General features: G+C 52.1%; 2 protein-coding genes and 1 non-coding gene across 4 annotated transcripts; 1 reads left to right on the top strand and 2 right to left on the bottom strand.

Annotated features, from left to right (window-relative positions):
- Window positions 1-615: 615 nt before the first annotated feature.
- On the top strand, window positions 616-3906 carry LOC120682243 (ribosome-recycling factor). Its single transcript, XM_039964065.1, has 8 exons — window positions 616-925; window positions 1162-1302; window positions 1405-1520; window positions 1817-1908; window positions 2336-2357; window positions 2431-2499; window positions 3359-3427; window positions 3504-3906. Exons 1-8 carry the CDS (start codon window positions 733-735, stop codon window positions 3582-3584), a joined length of 783 nt encoding a protein of 260 aa, XP_039819999.1. The 5' UTR covers window positions 616-732; the 3' UTR covers window positions 3585-3906.
- Window positions 3907-4014: 108 nt separating this feature from the next.
- LOC120682241 (ankyrin repeat domain-containing protein 17) lies at window positions 4015-14722 on the bottom strand. Of its 2 annotated transcripts, XR_005678327.1 has the most exons (5): window positions 14230-14722; window positions 7189-7464; window positions 6372-6509; window positions 4606-6263; window positions 4058-4232 (listed from the first exon to the last, which is right to left on the bottom strand). XR_005678327.1 is itself a non-coding variant. In XM_039964064.1 (4 exons), exons 1-4 carry the CDS (start codon window positions 14575-14577, stop codon window positions 4713-4715), a joined length of 2313 nt encoding a protein of 770 aa, XP_039819998.1. In that variant the 5' UTR covers window positions 14578-14722; the 3' UTR covers window positions 4015-4712. The 2 variants fall into 2 exon arrangements, 1 of the variants encoding a protein (XP_039819998.1); XM_039964064.1 differs by having other exon boundaries at window positions 4015-6263.
- On the bottom strand, window positions 6756-6879 carry LOC120684157. Its single transcript, XR_005679137.1, has one exon. It is a non-coding gene; the product is annotated as a U6atac minor spliceosomal RNA (small nuclear RNA).
- Window positions 14723-18102: the final 3380 nt, after the last annotated feature.

Raw genomic sequence — 18102 nt, 5'->3', positions numbered from 1 at the left:
GACCGGCGCTTGGTTGCGTGGATGGGCACAGGCATCAGGGCGTGTCTCCGTCGCGGTCGCGGCTTCTGATCGAATTCACAGATGGGATCACGTACAGGAGGCCAAATCCCGGGGTTGCTACGTTTTTTCTTAATGCCCGGGTTGCTACGTTTGGTTGAGGTCATTTGCGGCGGCCGTTCGGGCGTGCTGTGGCTTCTTGTTACGTTTGCACCCTTTTTTTTTTGCCCCCGGTGTAGGTGAATGGTAGTGCTTGTCTTCTCATGTGAATGTTACGTTGGCGGAGTGCAGTTATGGGAAGAGGCTCCGAAGTCCAAGCGACTGAGATCAACACGGACGGCAAGCAAGATTTTCTTCTGAAAGCTCTGCGACCCATCCATCCTCACGCTCGACAGCGATCTACATCCTGTGCAACAAGCAACAACTCCGTAACGGCGTAACGGCACACTGTGGGAGTGTATATTGATCGGCTAGTGATCGCTCCAACAACTTTGGGCTGTAAAGGCCCATTAATAGAGGCCGCAGAGAGAGAGAGAGAGAGAGCCCAGTGGACAATCCAACCGGAAGAAGCGTCTCGCCCCCAAAAAGGCCGAAACGGGTAAAAAGTAAAAACCCACTGAACGGTTTGCATTGCAAAACCCTTCCTCCCGTTATCACCTCGCCGCCGCCGCCGCTCGCCGGCGGAGCCTTCTGCCGACAGACCAGCCAAGGCGGGACCCCACCTCCCCTGCCCTTATGGCCCTCCTCCTTCGCCGGGGCGCGGCGCTCGCCGCCCGCTCCTTCCGCGCCGCGGCCGCCGCTTCGTCCGCCTCCGCCGCCGCGCACCGCCTCCCCGCCGCGGGATCCCTCGCGGGCGCTGGGGAGCTCGCTCCGGCGCGGCTCTTTCTCCTCGACAGCCGGAGAGGCTTCGCGAAGGGGAAGAAATCGAGTGAGTTGCGCACCCGCCCCCTCCTCGGGCCACCTCCTTTACATACTTGGATGTTGTGTATAAAATGGCAGCTCAGTTCCTGCTGTGTGTTGCTAGTAGTGCTTGTTAGGTCGCTAGATTTGATAGAAGTGGTTGATAAATCAAGGTCTTATGACTGCCGATCAGAAAAGGAAGGATGATAATCCAAGCATTGCTTTTGATTAATCGGTCGCGTTTGTTTGTATGTGGCTGTGTAGAGGATGACCGAGGTGACACGGTTCAAGCCGCTCCTGACATTGGTCCAACCGTCAAATCAACTGCCACCGCGCAAATGGATGCTGCAGTGATCGCGCTGTCGCGAGAGCTGAGCAAACTGCGGACAGGAAGAGCTACTCCTGGTACCATTGCATTCCTGCCTGTGCCATGCTGTTGCTATTTTTCTTTTGCTGGTCAATTGCAGTTTCTCCCACAAATAACGAAACAAATACACTGTTCTGCAGGTATGCTTGACCATATCATGGTGGAGACTGCAGATGTTAAAGTTGCGTTGAATCGTATTGCTGTTGTTTCTGTCCTGGATGCACATACCCTATCAGTGATGCCTTATGATCCTAGTGTAAGAGCCTCTCTTTCCTTAAATTTGGCTAGATGAGCTTGTACATTCGGCTATCATACATATTCTTCTTTGTATCAATAGTTTGTTGCCCAGATAATCTAGTTAAACTTCCTGAAAGTCTGAAGCTGTGATATGTAATGTCTTGTGTTGTTTTAGGCCTAAGTGCCATTTCCAAGTGTGATGTTAATATGTTTGTTACTTGTTTCCCTGAACTTACGTAGCATAGTAATGTGAATTGTACTTGGGTTTTTGCTTTCAGGCTCCCTTTGACTAATTTCTAATCTATTTCTGAACAGTCCATGAAGTCTATTGAGCATGCTATCATCTCGTCACCCTTGGGCATTAATCCAACTCCTGATGGAAATAGGATTATTGCAAATATCCCTCCGTAAGTATTTCCTTTAACGTCAATGCTTATTGTCTATCTTAGGTCTCTGCCTGCTAGTTCCGTTACAACACTAGCTGTGTATTCTAATTCTGTAGTTGGCATATAATGTTATGTTGTACCATAAGCAGCGGTTTCTGTACCGGGTGCCAATGATGATCTAGTGATCCGCAAGGCAATACGTTTTTGGGAACCAGCTTGTGAGGGCGAAACTGATTCTGTACTGGCTTTATTCGTATAAGTGATTCGGAGAAGTTCTTTCACGGTCAACTCTAGTCTACAAACTTGAGATCAACTCTAGTCTACAAACTTGAGATCCCTTCCACTCAATATTTATGTAGGGATAGCTGGAATAACTTGGTTTATATTACTCAGTAGCTACCGTCTCAAATTTGCTTCCTTCTGCTAACTTAGTTTTCGTGCATGGCAGGTTAACAAAGGAGAATATACAGGTTAGGTTTGCTAACTTAACACTAATCCATTGGTATTCCTGAAACAACTAACCTTTTTTTGTGCCGAGTATAGGCACTGTGCAAGGTTGTTACTAAATCTGCTGAGGATTTTAAACAAAGCATTAGAAGAGCACGCCAAAAGGTAAAAGCAGACTTGTTCTTTTTTTCTTCTTCTTTTATCTATTCTGGTGACGACAGTGCCTGTGTCCACAGTAAATCTGGACCACCTGATGCTTCATGTTATCAACTAAACATTATTTAGAAACTTGGAATTTAGGAGACAAATGTTGTAACAGGGCTTTCTATCTTTTTTTTTTTGATACTTGAATATCTATAGTTCTCTGCTCTGTTGCTGTTAATGGTATTATAAGTAAAAAAACAATTTGTGACTGAGCTCATCCAGTCTTCCAATAATTATAGCTGCGATCGAGATATCAGAACTGAAGACTGATGGTTTGATGTATGTACTCCCTCCCACCACTTGTGTTGGACACATTTTGCTCCAAAACTTGTACCAGTGCTCCTCTTAAATTGACCAGAATGCTACTAGTTAACCCCAGAAGTGCTGTCTCTCAATGCATTTGCATTCCAGTTTAGCTTGCTGGTGCCAGCTGCATGTACATTTTAGGGGCATCTGTGACCAACACAGATTTTGCATGGGGAAGGCAAACGATCCTCACAATCTTGGATAGCTAAAGAAAAATATACATCCAACATAAGTGGATGGAGGGAATAGCAATAGTGATGAACATTGCTATTGTGGATAATGTTCACTTGGATACTGACTAATTTGTGATTTCGCTTTGCATAGCATCTCACTCTAAGCTTTAGGGATAACTTCTTGCTCTCAAACTAAATTTATTTTGTTCAAAATCTTCCATTAAACTAGAGTTGATAAGAGCATAGGACTGTGGGTACTCAATTTCAGTTTCTATCGGCTCCAGTGCTCGATGCCGGTATTAGAGTTATGCAACTTAGTAAACTTTGCCGTGTGTGTCCAGGCACTTGATACAATAAAGAAATCTGCATCTAGCATGCCCAAGGATGATGCAAAGAGGCTGGAGAAGGAGGTGAGTAACTGAAACGATGCTGTAAAAGGAATACATTGCCTGACAGTAAACATTTAACCTGTTCTCTTCGCTCCAGATTGAAGAATTGACCAAGAAGTTCATTAAGTCAGCAGATGACATGTGCAAGGCAAAGGAGAAGGAAATCAGCGGAAGCTGAAGTCATACGTCTTGATGAAGTAATGTTTTATTCCAATTCCGACGATGTTGAGACTGCAATTGTGCTGTTGCGCAGCCAATCAAAAAATTTATTTCCTTTCGTGCCATTCTAACTACACTGTTAGCAGTTCAAAACGGTGTGATGCCCAGGGCAGGGTGGCCCTGTGGTATTGTAATTGAGTCACGCAGTCACAAATTCTTACAGAACGAAAGTTAGTGTAGTTTGGATATGATTCATCTTTGTTTAAAATTACCATGCCTTATTTTCTGTGAAAGAACCTGATGTCACTCTGTTGATTTCAATGCAGACACCTTTGCCTGTATACTCCATCCATGATCTTGCAAAGTGCAAATCCATCTCGATACTGAGCGTGCTGTTGCGGTGTTTGCTTTTATAACCTATGTGGGACTTTCTTCGAGGAAATGAAGGATTATACTGGGCGTGTTGGAGCTTGGAACAGCTCAAACAGCGAGTTTTCTGAAAGAGACTGAGTTCTGATAGAAAAACTACAAGCCAGTTAAGCTAAAGCAACTTATCCGAGATTACACCAAGCTATATAGACACACAACACAGCCCCCATGCTCCTGAACCAAAAAACCTCGTGGCAAGCCACACCCATCAGCAGCCTAAAGCCTTCGAGTTGAAGACCAGTTGCCTAAGGTTGTTAGTCCAGTTGGTGCGAAGCAACCGGCGGCACTCCACAGATGGGGGGTTCGAACCCCACCGGGGCGGATTTACCCTGCCTGTGGGGGAAAAAACCTCTCGCTGTGCTTCCGTTGAGCTTAGCTGTGCGACACGGCTCTTGGGCAACGGAACCCGGCCCATGTGGCTACGGCCCGGCCCAGTGGGCGACGGAACCCGGCCCATGAAGGTTACGGACCGGCCCAGGGCTAAGGTGCCGCCAGTCCAAGCCCGGAAGCCGGCTTTGGGGGGTTTTCTTGGCCGGGGTCAACTGGCCTCTTCTTAATTGAAAGCCGTGGGGGCGGTCTTTCCCCCGCCGGTCGAGTTTTTAGTTGAAGACCAGCGCAGCTGCGCACCACACCGCACCACACGCCCGCTAAAACTCTTTACACGTACGCATGCAAACCTACAGAGCCTAACGGACAGAGCGCAAGGCCACGCGCCCGCTCACTCCTTGCCCATCTTGCCGAACGCCGCCCTGGTCACGGCCCTGATGCCGCTCACCCACAGCTCCGCGGCCTCCTCGCCGCCCCCGCACACGAAGTGCACCTCCCTTCCCGTCGCCGTCACCACGCGGAACAGCCCCGGCTCGTACGCGTCGCCCTTCCTCTGCCGGTGCCGCTGGAACGCCGAGCTCCCGCCGACCTCGGCTTCCCGGCAGATCACGTTGCGCCGGCTCGAGCCGCCCCACCGGAGCAATCCCGCCGCGGCCACCATCCGCAGCGACTTGCCGTGGGGCTTCCCGCGCCCGCCCTTGGTGTGCTTCCGGACGCGCGCGCCCTGGAGGACCGCCTGCCGGCCCAGCTCGTCCATGATCACGTCCTCGGCCTTGTTGAACGCCGCGGTGGCCAGTGCCGCCCGCGCCAGGGAGAGCGCCGTCTCGCCGCGGGGCGTCTCGAGGTCGCAGCGGGCGCCGTAGGAGATGAGGAGCTCGCACACGCCCGCGTGCCCCTCCCTGGCCGCGAGCATCAGCGGGGTGCACCCGTCGCCGTCGGGGACGTTGACGTCGCAGCCCGTGCTCGCCAGGTGCCGCACCGCCGCGGTGTCACCGCGCCGGGACGCGCAGTGCAGCGCGTAGAAGCCTCCCGGCATGCCCTTCTCGAGCGCGAACTCGAGCATGACCTGCTCAAATAGGTCCCTCTTCTTGCTCTGCTGCGCCAGCCCCATGGCCGTCTCCCCGCGCTTGTTGCTCAGCTTCACGTTGGCGCCGGCGAACACGAGGGCGCGGAAGGCCTCGACGTTGCCCACCTTGGCAGTAGTCATTATCGGCGAGTACCCTTCCAAGTCCTGCTCATCCACGTCCACGTCCGGCTGCGCGAGCAGCACTTCCATCGCGGCCGCGTCACCGCACCGCGCGGCGAACATCAGCGGCGAGAACACGTTCCGGTCGCTTGAACGCGGGATGGTCCCGGACCGAATCGCGCCAAGAACAGAACGGTCGAAGCCACTCTTCCATCCGCCGGAAGAAGCGACGGAAGCCGCGGACTCACCAGCCGAGTTAAACAGCGCGACGTCAGCACCGGCGGCCACGAGCACTCTCAGGCAGTCCTCGCGGTTGTGGCGCGAACAGAGGATGGCGGCGGTGTCGCCGGCCTCCGCCCTCACGTTCACGTCGCAGCCCCTGTCGAGCAACGTCTGCAGGATCTCCGGCTGGCCAAGCCGCGCTGCCAGGTGAACCGGCTTGAACCTGCTGCTCCTGGAAGTCTTCACGGGAGCTTCGGAGTCCGCACCAGACGCCAGCAAGGTCCGGACGGCGCCGGCGCTGCCGCAGAGGATGGCGTGGTGGAGGAGCGTCCGTCCGAGGTGCGTGGCGCTCGACTTGTACCCGTTCTGGAGGAGCAAGCGCAGGATGGAGCCCGTGGACTCGTAGTACTCCACGGCGCACCAGACGGCGTCGTAGGGCTCGGCGAGCCCGGCGCCCACGCGCAGCTCCTCGCCGGTGGACGTGTCCCAGGACCACGCGCCCAGCCGCACCTTCGTGTCCCTCTTGACACCGGACTGGACATGACACGAGGGAGATGGTGAGTGAAGCGTCAGTTGCTGGGCCGAAGACTGAAGAGTAACTAAGTATGTGTTTGTGCAGCTGCAGTTCAAATGATGCGTCACCTCGAGTAGATGGCGGACCACGGCGACTTGGCGGCTCACAATTGCGGCGAAGAGCGCCGTGCAGTCGACGTTAGCGTGCAGGGATGGTTTCAACGAGCGCAGGAGCACCCTGGCGGTCGCATTTGGATCAGCCCCGCGCTGCAAAATAGACACACGAAATCAGGGGTTGAAATTGAATTTGATTTGTGCTTGGAAGGCTCTCTTGGAGTAGAAAAAAATATTTTGGATTGTCAAGGATAGCAGAATACTAAGATTTTGTATAACTCGGAACTTACGCAAGTAGAAAATGGAAGGACAGAGAGCCAAAGTGCAAAAGAATGAAGACGAGCAAACGCAGAGGGGGTCAAAGTGCAAAAGGAAGAAAAGGAGAGGGCCAAAGTGCAAAAAAATTTTGGGTAAGATCCGCCGAAACGGGTAGCCTTAACCGCAAATGTGCTATAGGAATGTCCGAAGACAAATCCCGTCCCTGTCAGGGGAGATGCCAACCGTCTCTCCTTTCTACGAACACGGGGTGCAGGGCAACGCTTGAGCTTATAAACTGAGAAAGGCTATCGTCGGCCAGCGAGGTGGGACTAAACGACCGTCTCTGTTGCCTGTCCTGACCCGTTGCCGGTTGCCCCGACATGTTGCGATGGCCCATATGAGAGCCCAACTTCCTCGGCCCACACAGCTTCTAATTTTTGGGCCCAAACATACGGACTGACCATAAGAGTACTGCGTCCTTGACTCCTTGAACAGTTTCTGAAGGCGACCAGGACGCGTAAACACACTGCTGATACGGTGATACAGAGTCAGCAACCACAGGAAGGCATTGTACCTTGATGAGCGTGTCGGCCACATCGACGAAGCCGCGCGCCGCGGCGGACACGAGCGCGTGGACAGCGACGCGCGGGCGGATGAGGTCGGAGCCCATGAAGATGGCCGCGAGGGCGGCCTGGCCCTGCAGCGCCGCCTCCACGACGGCCTCCTCGCAGGCCGGCTGCGACGCGCCCGCGCGCACCAGCAGCTCCGCCACCTCCACGCGCCCCTCCCGCGCCGCGGCCGTCGCCGGGTAGCCTCGGAACACCTTCCCGTTCACGTCGGCCCCCTTCGCCTGCACGCGTAGCACGCCATGTAAGAACCGAGAAGCGTCAGAAAACGTGCGGCCGAGGGATCGAAAGCACGCTGGGCTGGCAGTTTTAAGTTTCAACGAGATTGATTAGAGGTTCAAAAGCAAAACTGAAACATCCAATGGAACAAAAAAAAATCAGGCAGATTGGACATGACAGCAAAATGCTCGTGAAACCATCAACGAAGTTTGGGCGTGTTTAGATGAAACACAAAAATTTACAACATCACTGTTGCAAATCATAGATTAAGTAGATTCATTAGATTCGTCTCACGATTTACAGCCCACCCATGCAAAAAGTTTTACAAATAGACTTTATTTAGTACTCCGTACATGTTACTCCGCTTGAATGTTTACCATTCTTCTGCACCCATTTCACCCACACTCTTTTACTGTCGCATTCACAGTTTTACCTTCGTCCACTGCATGCTTTTCCTACTGCCTACTGTTACTTTCCATCGCTCTCTTTAGTCTTGTTTGGTTCGCGCTAGTATTTTAGCTGGCTAATGAATAGTGATATTTTGACTGTTAATTACGGTGTCAAATAAAGACAGTTTACAAAACCAACTCCAAAACCCCGCGCTAGTGACTTTGAAGAATCTAATAAGGCATTTAACCGCGCGATTAGAGGAAGGTCACTGTAGCATCACTGTAGACAATCATCGATTAATTACCGTCATTAGATTCGTCGCGAAAAATTACACACATTCCTTAAAAAATTATAAATAAACTTCATTTAGTATTTCATGCATACGAAATTCGAAATTCTCTTTTCGAAAAACATACACACTATTTTTATAGAATGCCAAACAAGACAGATGGAAGCAACAGCATCGAGCAGGGCGTGACAGCGACCATCGGGACTCGAACAACAGCTGTGCGGGTAACTAATGTCGCTGTTAGGGCGTGTTTAGTTGCTGAAAAAGATTGGGTTTTGACGCTATAGCACATTTTGTTGTTACTTGATAAATAATATTCAATTATAAATTAATTAGACTTAAAAGATTCATCTCGTGTTAATTAGTTAGACTGTGTAATTAGTTATTTCTTTCAACTGCATTTAATACTTCATATTTGTGTCCGAACATTCGATGCGATGAGTATTGTGCAAATTTTGTTGGAACTAAACAGGGCTTTACTACTACTATGTCCGATCAGGTCGGTGCTGCGCGGGCCACCAACGGAGAGTGGCCGCGTTGGATCACCGGAAGCAACCGGAGCAGTAGCGCGCCGTGGCTGGCTGGAACTCATTTAGGCCCTGTTTAGTTGAAACGCAATTTTTTTTTTTTTGAAAAAATCTTACTAATTTAAAGTACTAAATGAAGTCTATTTACAAAATTTTTAGCATAGATGGGTTGTAAATCGTGAGACGAATCTTATGATGCTAATCTATCCATGATTAATTCATAATTAGCGGACGGTTACTGTAGCATCACTGTTGCAAAATCATAGATTAAGTAGACTCATTAGATTCGTCTCGCGATTTACAGCCCATTCATACAAAAAAATTGTAAATAGACTTTATTTAGTACTCTATGTATGTGTCGAAATATTTGAGGTGATGTTTTTTTTGTGTTTATAGGTATATGGGGGTGGGAAACAGGGCCTTACGCGCGAGACAAGAGGGGACCGCCCCACCTGGAAGTAGGAATCTGGTCAAAATTCTGCAGGGCGATTGCTATCCGCCGATGATATCTCGTGCGTGTTGGTGTCACCTCGCCTCGTACAGTGACAGTAGACAGTAGTGCCCGGTGCGCCCCAGCTGGTACTCTTCCAGCTTTCAAGATTGCCTCCGTCGGCTTCGCAAGTCACGTCTGCCGTGCCTGGTGCACACTTGGAACAGGGAACAAATTTGCCACCGCCACACAAGCAAACGATGCTGCCGGACCACTTCGCCACGGACGCCGTACGATTCGCAAGATCCGGCGACAAGAGTTGCTGCGCCGGTGTCCCGATCCAACAATCATCAGGCATCGAGTCACCAGCAGGTCCCAGGGATGGATGGATGCTCATGGTTAATAACCACGCATTCACGATTCCCCAGGATTTTCTACTCAAGGAACAGTGAACGCGTCACTATTCGCCGCACCGGGCCGGGGTGATGTTCTTCGATCGCAGACACCCACCGTCCTTCCTCCCCGTGTCATCATCAATATTCCGCTGGGGGCGCGCCACAGTGCCATGAAACACGAGCTGGCCGGGGCAGGGCCGCAGGCAGCAGAAGTGGAATTTTTTTCTTTTTTATATTAAAATAATCAAAATTTTAAAAATATATGTCCGTTTTGAAAAATTTCAAAAATACCCCGGTCGCCCTATAGGAGAGCGACAGGCCCTAGATGTAATTTTTTTCTTCAAATTTGCAACGAGATCCATGGCCGAAAAAAAATGAAAGGGGGCCTGTCGCCCACCCCAGGGGCGACAGGGTCCCCTCCCCCCTATATAAAACTCTGGCCGTCATTCTTTTGTCATTTGAGACTAAAAATTCCGTATGAATCCGTTGATATTGAATAACAATTTAATTTAATTAGGGGATTAGCTGAATTAGATTTGGTGTTTTAGAAAACTCGTTTAGTATTACAATTTGAGTACTTTTATAGACTTGTTTTTAAATTAATTATGTATTAGAATAGAATTATGACAACACCTTATTGATATTTCAACATAAGACAATAGAATTATGACAGTACCTATATTTTTACACATCGATTTAGTATATGATATGTGCATTATTTAAATCATTGTTCGTCATTTGGCGCACCACACTATAGCGCCAATGTCTTCGTCAGGATCAACCTACATTCCGTGGAGCAAGTGTGTAGCCACCGTATCTGAAGGAATTGATGTGCCAATGTGCTTATATAGAGAGGGTACCCCCGGTCGCCCGAGGGGGGCGACAGTCCCCCACTGTCGCCCGCGGGGTAGGGGGGCGACAGGTCCCCTGTCGCACCTGTGGGCGGGGGCCACCGGTCACCCGAGGGGGGCGACAGGCCCCCTGTCGCCCGTTGAGAGGGGCGACAGGCCCCCTTTCATTTTTTTCGGCCATGGACCTCGTTGCAAATTTGAAGAAAAAAAATACATCTAGGGCCTGTCGCCCCATAGGGCGACCGGGGGTAGTTTTAAAATTTTTTAAAACGGACATATATTTTTGAAATTTTGATTTTTTTTAAATATAAAAAAGAAAAGAACGCGCAGCAGGAGGGCGTGCCCGCGGCTGTGCATGGGCGCCAGGTCACCAGTCACCATACCAGGATGGAGGAACGGGGGGAGCAGGCAGCCGCGCGGGGGATACAGCTGGCCGGTGGCAGGCGCGCGGGGCTCAAGGGCAGATGGCTACAGGGCAGGGCAGGGCAGGGCAGGGAAGAGCCGAAGAGGACAGGGCACGATACGGACGAGCACGAGCTCGATCGCTCCGTACCACGCCCCAATACACCGCACTGGGCGGCCCGGCTCCTGCGACACATGCGCTGCCGTCTTTAATACAGCAGAGATGGGGGCAGCCGGGCGCTAGGCCGAGGAGAAGCATCGCCGGCCGGCCCTACTACCTAGCCTGGGACCAGGACCAGGATGTAATTTCCATGGCGCGATGAAAATACACACAGCTGGTTCGGCTTGGACGTATTGGGGCGGCGGGGAGCACCGGCATCTGGCCTCGGATGCAGGTCATCATGTGATTGTGAGCGTCGTCCACTGCCCTGGCGTGGACGAGATCACTCGACCAGGCCCTATTTTGCCACCGCGGCGTGATCGGGAATCCAGGATCAGAGCACGCACGCGGTATCCTGAGCTAGACGACGTGTGGCTGTAAACTAGACCCGGGGAGGGGTCAGATTCTGAACCCTGTGATGGCCAATCTCAGAGAGTGGGGGCCTGCCTTTCACCCAAACCATCCAAACGACTGGCGACGCCTGATCACGCAGCGATGCAAGTTGAGGCCATGATTGTCCGGCCGAAGATGGCGGGATGGACGGCCACACGGCCGCCGCGCTTGCTCCATGCTGGCCGGCTCGACGAGGCCAGAGCTCAACCAAGGAAAAACAAAACAGATGCTTCAGCGTGTGTTCCGGGACAAGGGCCATGAGGGGGGCGCCTGCCAGCCCCGTGCAGCGGCATTCATTAGTAGGCTCTCTCGGCAGAGGGATCATCAGGGCAGGGAGGGGAAGCGAGCGCCGGGACAGGCGCCGTTCGCGCGACAGCGGAAGTACACGGCCGATGCCGGGCGCAGGAGCATGCAAGCGGCGCCCATGACGCCGGCGAATCAGCCGGGCCGCGCGGCGGACGCCCCGGCCACGACACACACCATCTCGCCTGCATCTGCGTGACTGCATGAGGATGTGCCACCAGCCACACCTTTAGCCACGTTCCGCTGACACATGATCTTCATCCTCGCACGACGCCGATTACTTGGTCGTATTCTACTACAGATACACATGCACGATGCCAAGAGGTCGCATGTAGGGCTTGATCATTTCCATCAGAACAGATCCGAAGGTGGCAAGCGTTACAGACAGGTGGGGCCGTAGTGACAGATTAGGCTCGAGGGGCGGGTGGCGAACTATCACTACCATAGGATCCCAGAGCTCAAGATGACACCGCACACAGGGTTATTAAAATGATAAAACGACGAAACGATTAGAGGGTAGATTTTAACAAAACAATGGATGTTTTATCATTTAAACGGACGTTTTAACGTTTAAATATCGATTTAACAAGAATGTTTTCTCGTGAAAACGTCATTTAAACATCGTTTTAATAACCAGGACCCCACACGCAGACGAGGGAGACGCGGAACGTGGCCGGAGGTCGGAGCCGGAGCGCAGTGCGGGGAAGGTCACGTGATCGGCGATGCCGCCCCCGACCGCGCTCTCGAGGGGAATATATTGGTCGCTACCAAAGTGCTGAGCTGGTGGCCCTTGGTCGCACGAGTTTAACAAACCAAAGGCCAAGCTTGCTTTCTACTCCTGATTACGTTACTGTCAGCAGTAAATAAACATTGGGCTCGAGTCAAACCCATCCGCCGCTGTCTCCCAATCCTCCCACTAAAATAATCTCCAGTCCAGGATGTATTTTTTTTTAAAAAAAAAGGGTAGTTTACTCGCCTACAGTTTACAGTTATGGATCTCCAGGCCTGGCCAGCTTCGTGACGCGACAACACGGTGAAACAGTGCAGCTCGCCAGGGACAGTTCCTTGAGATAATTTTTTTAATGAAACTACTACAGTGGTATTATAGTGGTGCCTGGTACAATACCATACGGTACATACTTTAGCTAGCCCCATATATACTTGGTATAATACACCACAATCGATGCCTCCATGGTACACGTATACCAAGGATATCGACGTGTGCCCAGGAAGCTTCCCCTGCCTAGGTTGCATGCCCCCCATTTGACGATTTCCATCGTGGCTGGCTAGAGAGCAAGAACGAGCACGCTGCACGTCCGTACGCAATAAAGAGGAGCTGCAAGACAGGTATGGTCCCGTTGCAGCGCAGACTGCAGACGGGAATGGGTAGGGGTCCTTCTCGTCCCAAAATGCAAAATGTAAAATTTTTATAAATTATTTGTATAGTGTACTAAATGTAGTTAAAAAATAAATCGCATTACATAAATGGATTGTAAATCGCGAGACGAATCTAATAAGCCTAATTATGACGTGATTATGCACTAAATTGTTACAGTAACACTACAGTAAATATACTCTAACGATGAACTAGATTCATCTCGTAGTTTTAGTTTACAGACGAGATTTGTAATGCAAAGTGATCTAAACACACCCTTGGTACGATCTGCTCAACTAATTAATCCCAGATTAAAGCTTCCAAATGATTTTAAGCTAGTAATGAGCTGCATAATTTGGTCTTGAGCCATTTGCGAAATTCCTCATAATGAGCAGCATTTTTATCAAGATTTATACCCTACTCTTTTGTTGGGAAAGTTGGCAATGGAAAGTGAATACTAACATATAGTACTAGTACTAGTAGCATGCAAAAGAGCAAGCAATTGAGAAGGGAGGAGGTAGAGTACAACTAGCATCATATATACTCTGCTTCGCATTCCTCTCCCCCTCCAATCCGTACTCATGGTTTGGAGCGATGAAAAGGGCGAAAGGATTTCAAGTGGGTCCGGTGAAATCTCTTTGGTTCCTACATGTATTCATGTACGCGCTTAAAGGATGGGATTTGTCCTCCGCGTGCATTTATACAGTGCGTTGAGCTATGATTGGGGTAGAGAAGGAGCTGAGTTGGTGGCTGGTACTTGGATGAACAGTGCGGATAAGCACCAGCCTTTTTCTAGCAAGCAAAAGCGAGGCAAAGATGCACTGGCACCTGAGAAATGTTGGAAGCGCCCGCTAAAAACCATTCGAAAATGCCGTGTGCCCTTTTCACCAACCAAGTAAAAGTGAAGATGAAAATAATGGGCCAGTGGGGCTAAGCAAACCTTAACCTATGACCCTTCAAACTTGATAAAGCTCGGCAAATTTGAATGCCAACTCGCACAAAAATCGGCCAAACATTTCAGGGCCAGGGCCACGCACGCACGCACAAGGGGCTAGAAATGCAACTTGCGTGGGGGCGTGGCAAGCCAAATCTGGGCTTAAATTTACTCCTTGGACGATTAATTCTACCACCGACCCAAAAAGCGACAAAAATGCAGAAACAAACAAGCGAGATGCGGATGGTGAAATTCCGACGCGAGAATGCAGAGCAGGGAGGTGGGAATGCGGGTGGGCAGGGATTGGTTTTGATCACTCACGAGCAGGGCGCGGACGAGCGCGGCGTCCCCGTTGCCGGCGGCGAGGAAGAGCGGCGAGACGTCGGCGCGGATCTCCTCGTGCACGGCCCGCGCCTCGGCGGCGGCGCCCTCCCGCGGCTCCGCCTCCGCGACGCGCCGCGCCCGGAGCCAGACAACCCCGGCGTAGTTCACGTCCGCGCGCCCCGCCGCGAGGAGCTCGCCGGCCTCCCGCGCGTCGCCGCACGCCACCGCCTCCACCAGCCGCTGCGACGCAGCCTCCGCCTCGCGCGCCGCCTCGTCCTCCGCCTCCGCCACCGGCCACACCTGCCGGCCGCCGGCGATTGCCGCCGGGCGGAGCAGCACCGCCATTCCCGAAGCTTTCCCTGGAGGGCTAGAGGCGCGGGGCTACTCTGTCTCTGCTCTGCTCCAGCTTCCTCGGTGCGCGTCCCTCCCTGGGTGTGCGGGGAAACTTGAAAGGGGGAGGCGCGCCGGCACGGGGGACGGGGCCATATATAGGTGGAGGCTCGGGAGGCGAGACGAGGAAGGTGGAGACGAGCGGTGAAGATAGGCCTCTTAGCGGGGCCACTTGTAAGTGGCAGCCGGTGTACGGATAGGGCGGGCGGTAGGACCCGGACCCGCTGCTCATAGAGGGGGCGTGAGTGGCCGTAAATACAACAAAGCTCGGGCGCTCCTCCGCGGCTTCGCTCCCGGCTCGGCTTGAATGGTCGCCGGCAAGGAAGCTTTCGGCTAGGCTAGAGCCTTTGTTCAGGCGTTTGGGTTGGTTGTCTAAACCGACATGAGGCGTTTTAGGGTTCAAAAGAAAATATCTCCAGCCAGGTTTGTAAGTTTTGAGCAGTGATTTACATAATGGGAGTTTCAGAGCTGCTGCTATAATCATTACAATAAAAATAGTGGATAGCGATTCCTTTAGCAGTCCGACAAGGATGCCTCTGCTATAACCTGTCATTTAAAATACTAATTTGAGCCACTTAAAAAGTATCTTTATTATGAATATTTGTATTACAATTCGGCTCCAATACTTTTTGTATATAACTACTAATAGCACTTATTATATTACAACGACCATTTGGATTTTTAATCTACCTTTTTAAACTAGACTCCATAGCATGACCTGGGAAAAAGTGGTAGTTTCTAAAATCTTGCTTTAGAGAAATAATCCAATTTCGTAAAAGTGCAAATAACATAAAATTTGGGACACGATTTCTTCAAATCAAAATTCATCCATATTTAGGCACACGTTCTTCCCTCTTTATTCTTTGTCCTATATATTTTTTGTTGCTAATTATGTTTCATAAGAAGTGTGGTAGTTAACAGTTGTTTATACTACATATTCCTATCCTAGAAATAGAAACAGGGGCATGGGTAATGTGTTATTGAATAGCCAAAGATGCAATTGTATTTTTATACTCTTCTTTTTTTCTCTTCATGTAGGACGGATACTTAAAAACTGAAAATCATTATCAAAGGGCCTCGTATAGGGACCATGCAGAATTTTTTTTAAAGAATTTTTCTACCCAATAGAAATTTACGAATTTTTTATTAAGACTAGGATCCGATAATACGTGTGCATACCGGTAGTGGTCTTGTGATTAGAGCCGATCCTCGAGCCCAAGCCTGAGCCCGGACTAACCACAGCTAGTCATCATAACCTTGCTAATTAAGTTGCTATACCAAGTTTCAATCCACTTTGTCATCTGGTGGACCTTTTAGTTTGTAGTAAAGGTGTGTCATATTTTCTCTTTTAATTCACGCGCTAAACGAGAACCGGAAGAACGTGAAAATGGTAGCCCCGGTCGAACCCCCGGAACGGATCACGTACAGTACTAGTAGTATAGCACGCGGCGGACTGGGGGGTCTAGGATACGGTGCCCTCGCTACCGATCCGGCGCTAGCTACCGACTGCTCCTGTGACATGTCTATGCAGCGGCTCGCCAGGACTCGTCGTTGGCGTTGCCACTGCAGACGATCGGGGTTGGCGTATTCCGAGCGCGCGCGAGCCAGACATGCATGCACCGACGCACGCGTACGAGCAGGTATAGTGGCCGGCTGAGAGTTGGCGGGAGTCGACGTGGCAGAGGAGAGAGACTAGACCAAGAGACTCGCAAATCGCCGGCTGACTGGCTGAGGCAGGCGGAGACGCGTTGGGCGTCCTGCTATTGGGTGAGCACTGAGCTAGCAGCGGGGCCCACCATCATTCCACGGGCATCCCAGCTAGGGGCGGGCGAAATCTATTGCCCTTGCTCTACTTCGATAAGGGGCGTGCGGCGGCTCCTGTCAGTAGTTGGAGCCAAAGAGCCTGTTCGGCTGATTTGATCAACAGTGCGGTTTTATTTATTTCGACTTATTTACTCTCACACAATACTATTCATTCTACCGGCCAAACAGCCTCAAACTCACTACCCTCGAGTTGTCCAGCAGCTTACGCTCGTACGCAGGCACGTACGTGTACGCGCGTGCGCGCCGCTCGACACGTTCGCCGTCCTCTTCTTCCATGTAAGCTGCTGTACCACGGCCCCCGTCGTCCATCGATCGGCGACCACTACCGTACGTGCCGTGCCGAGCGGTCGCGTCCGTGGGAACAGTAGGCCGATCATCGACCGTGCATCGGCATTGGTTGCATTGGGTGCACGCGCATCGCATGCACATGCGTCCGATTTTTGTTGCTGCGCACGGCAGTGGTGGGGCAACAGTGGTTGCGCCGCAGCTGCGCGCCACTATCGCTGTGCTGCCACCGCAGCAGCAGGCAGGCTCGTCCCGTCGTCGCAACAAATCAGCGCGCCGCGCCCACGCACCACCTGACCACCAACAGTGTTGCTCCAATCCTCCCCGCCCCGCTAGCACGCGAGTCCCGGCGTGATGGGACAGCACGGCGCGGCGGTCGCGGGATCCCCCGCAGGCCACCAAGCTCAGCTGGCGTCTCGGCTGGCTCCGATCCGATTCGGCCGGCGCGCTTTGGTGGCGGCTTGGCTTTGGGGCCTGGTTTGCCGTTTCCCCTGTGGATTTGTTTATTACAGGGGAGAGGGGGCGGGTGGGCGTCGTTGCCCCCGAGAAAAGCCGCGGCCGGCGCGGGCGCCGGCGCTGCTGGAACGGAAGCTCTGTGCCTGTGCGGCGCTGCCTGCCTGCGGACCATTTGGTGGGGGCTCAAAGCCTGTCGCAGATGCTGTCACTTCTAGCACCGCGCGCCGTGTTCTCTCTCTTTTTTCTCTTCCCCCTTCTCCCGCTCCATTTTTACTGCTCCAAGCGATCGAGCTCGATCTGGAGCACGGCCATTCTGTCCGCCCGTGCCAGCGTATCGATTGATACACGAAGCCGCAAAGGGGAGGGCACAGCGCTGGTGCCTAGTAGTAGTAGCAGCTGCGGGCCGGGTCTGCTCATTACTGCCGAGCTAGCCCGTATGGAGTGGCCGCTTCTACCAGAGTACTGCTACCAGACTACCACTGCGTTGATGGTGGTACGACGGCCCCGGCCCGTGTCAGGGAATGGGTGTGCATGTTGCTTTCCCGTTGAGCCTTGGGCGTACGTGATCGCTCTCCCGACCCCCGCCCCCTTCTGCATCGATCCATCGCCCCTCGTCCGGTCCGGACACCCATTCGTCCCCTGCACTGCGGTGGTCCACGGCCTAGCGACGCGCGACAAGTCGACCGCCCCTGGAACGGAACGGGACCGCGATCGCCCGCCATCGGCAACAAAAAGATACGCCGGCCGATTCATCTCCGCGGGGTCGATGCCAACCCGCAGCGCGTAGGTGGTGGCGCACGACACGTAGTACGTCCTATCTAACCGAAGCCGCTGGCAGGCTGACACGTTGCGGTGTAAGCCATCAGCAGGTCCAGGTCGGTCGCGTGCGTCGTAGAACGGGACCGCCATTTGCCA

Source organism: Panicum virgatum, chromosome 7N (assembly GCF_016808335.1).
Source record: "Panicum virgatum strain AP13 chromosome 7N, P.virgatum_v5, whole genome shotgun sequence".
Classification (NCBI taxonomy): domain Eukaryota; kingdom Viridiplantae; phylum Streptophyta; class Magnoliopsida; order Poales; family Poaceae; genus Panicum; species Panicum virgatum.
This window is presented reverse-complemented; position numbering and strand designations above follow the sequence as displayed.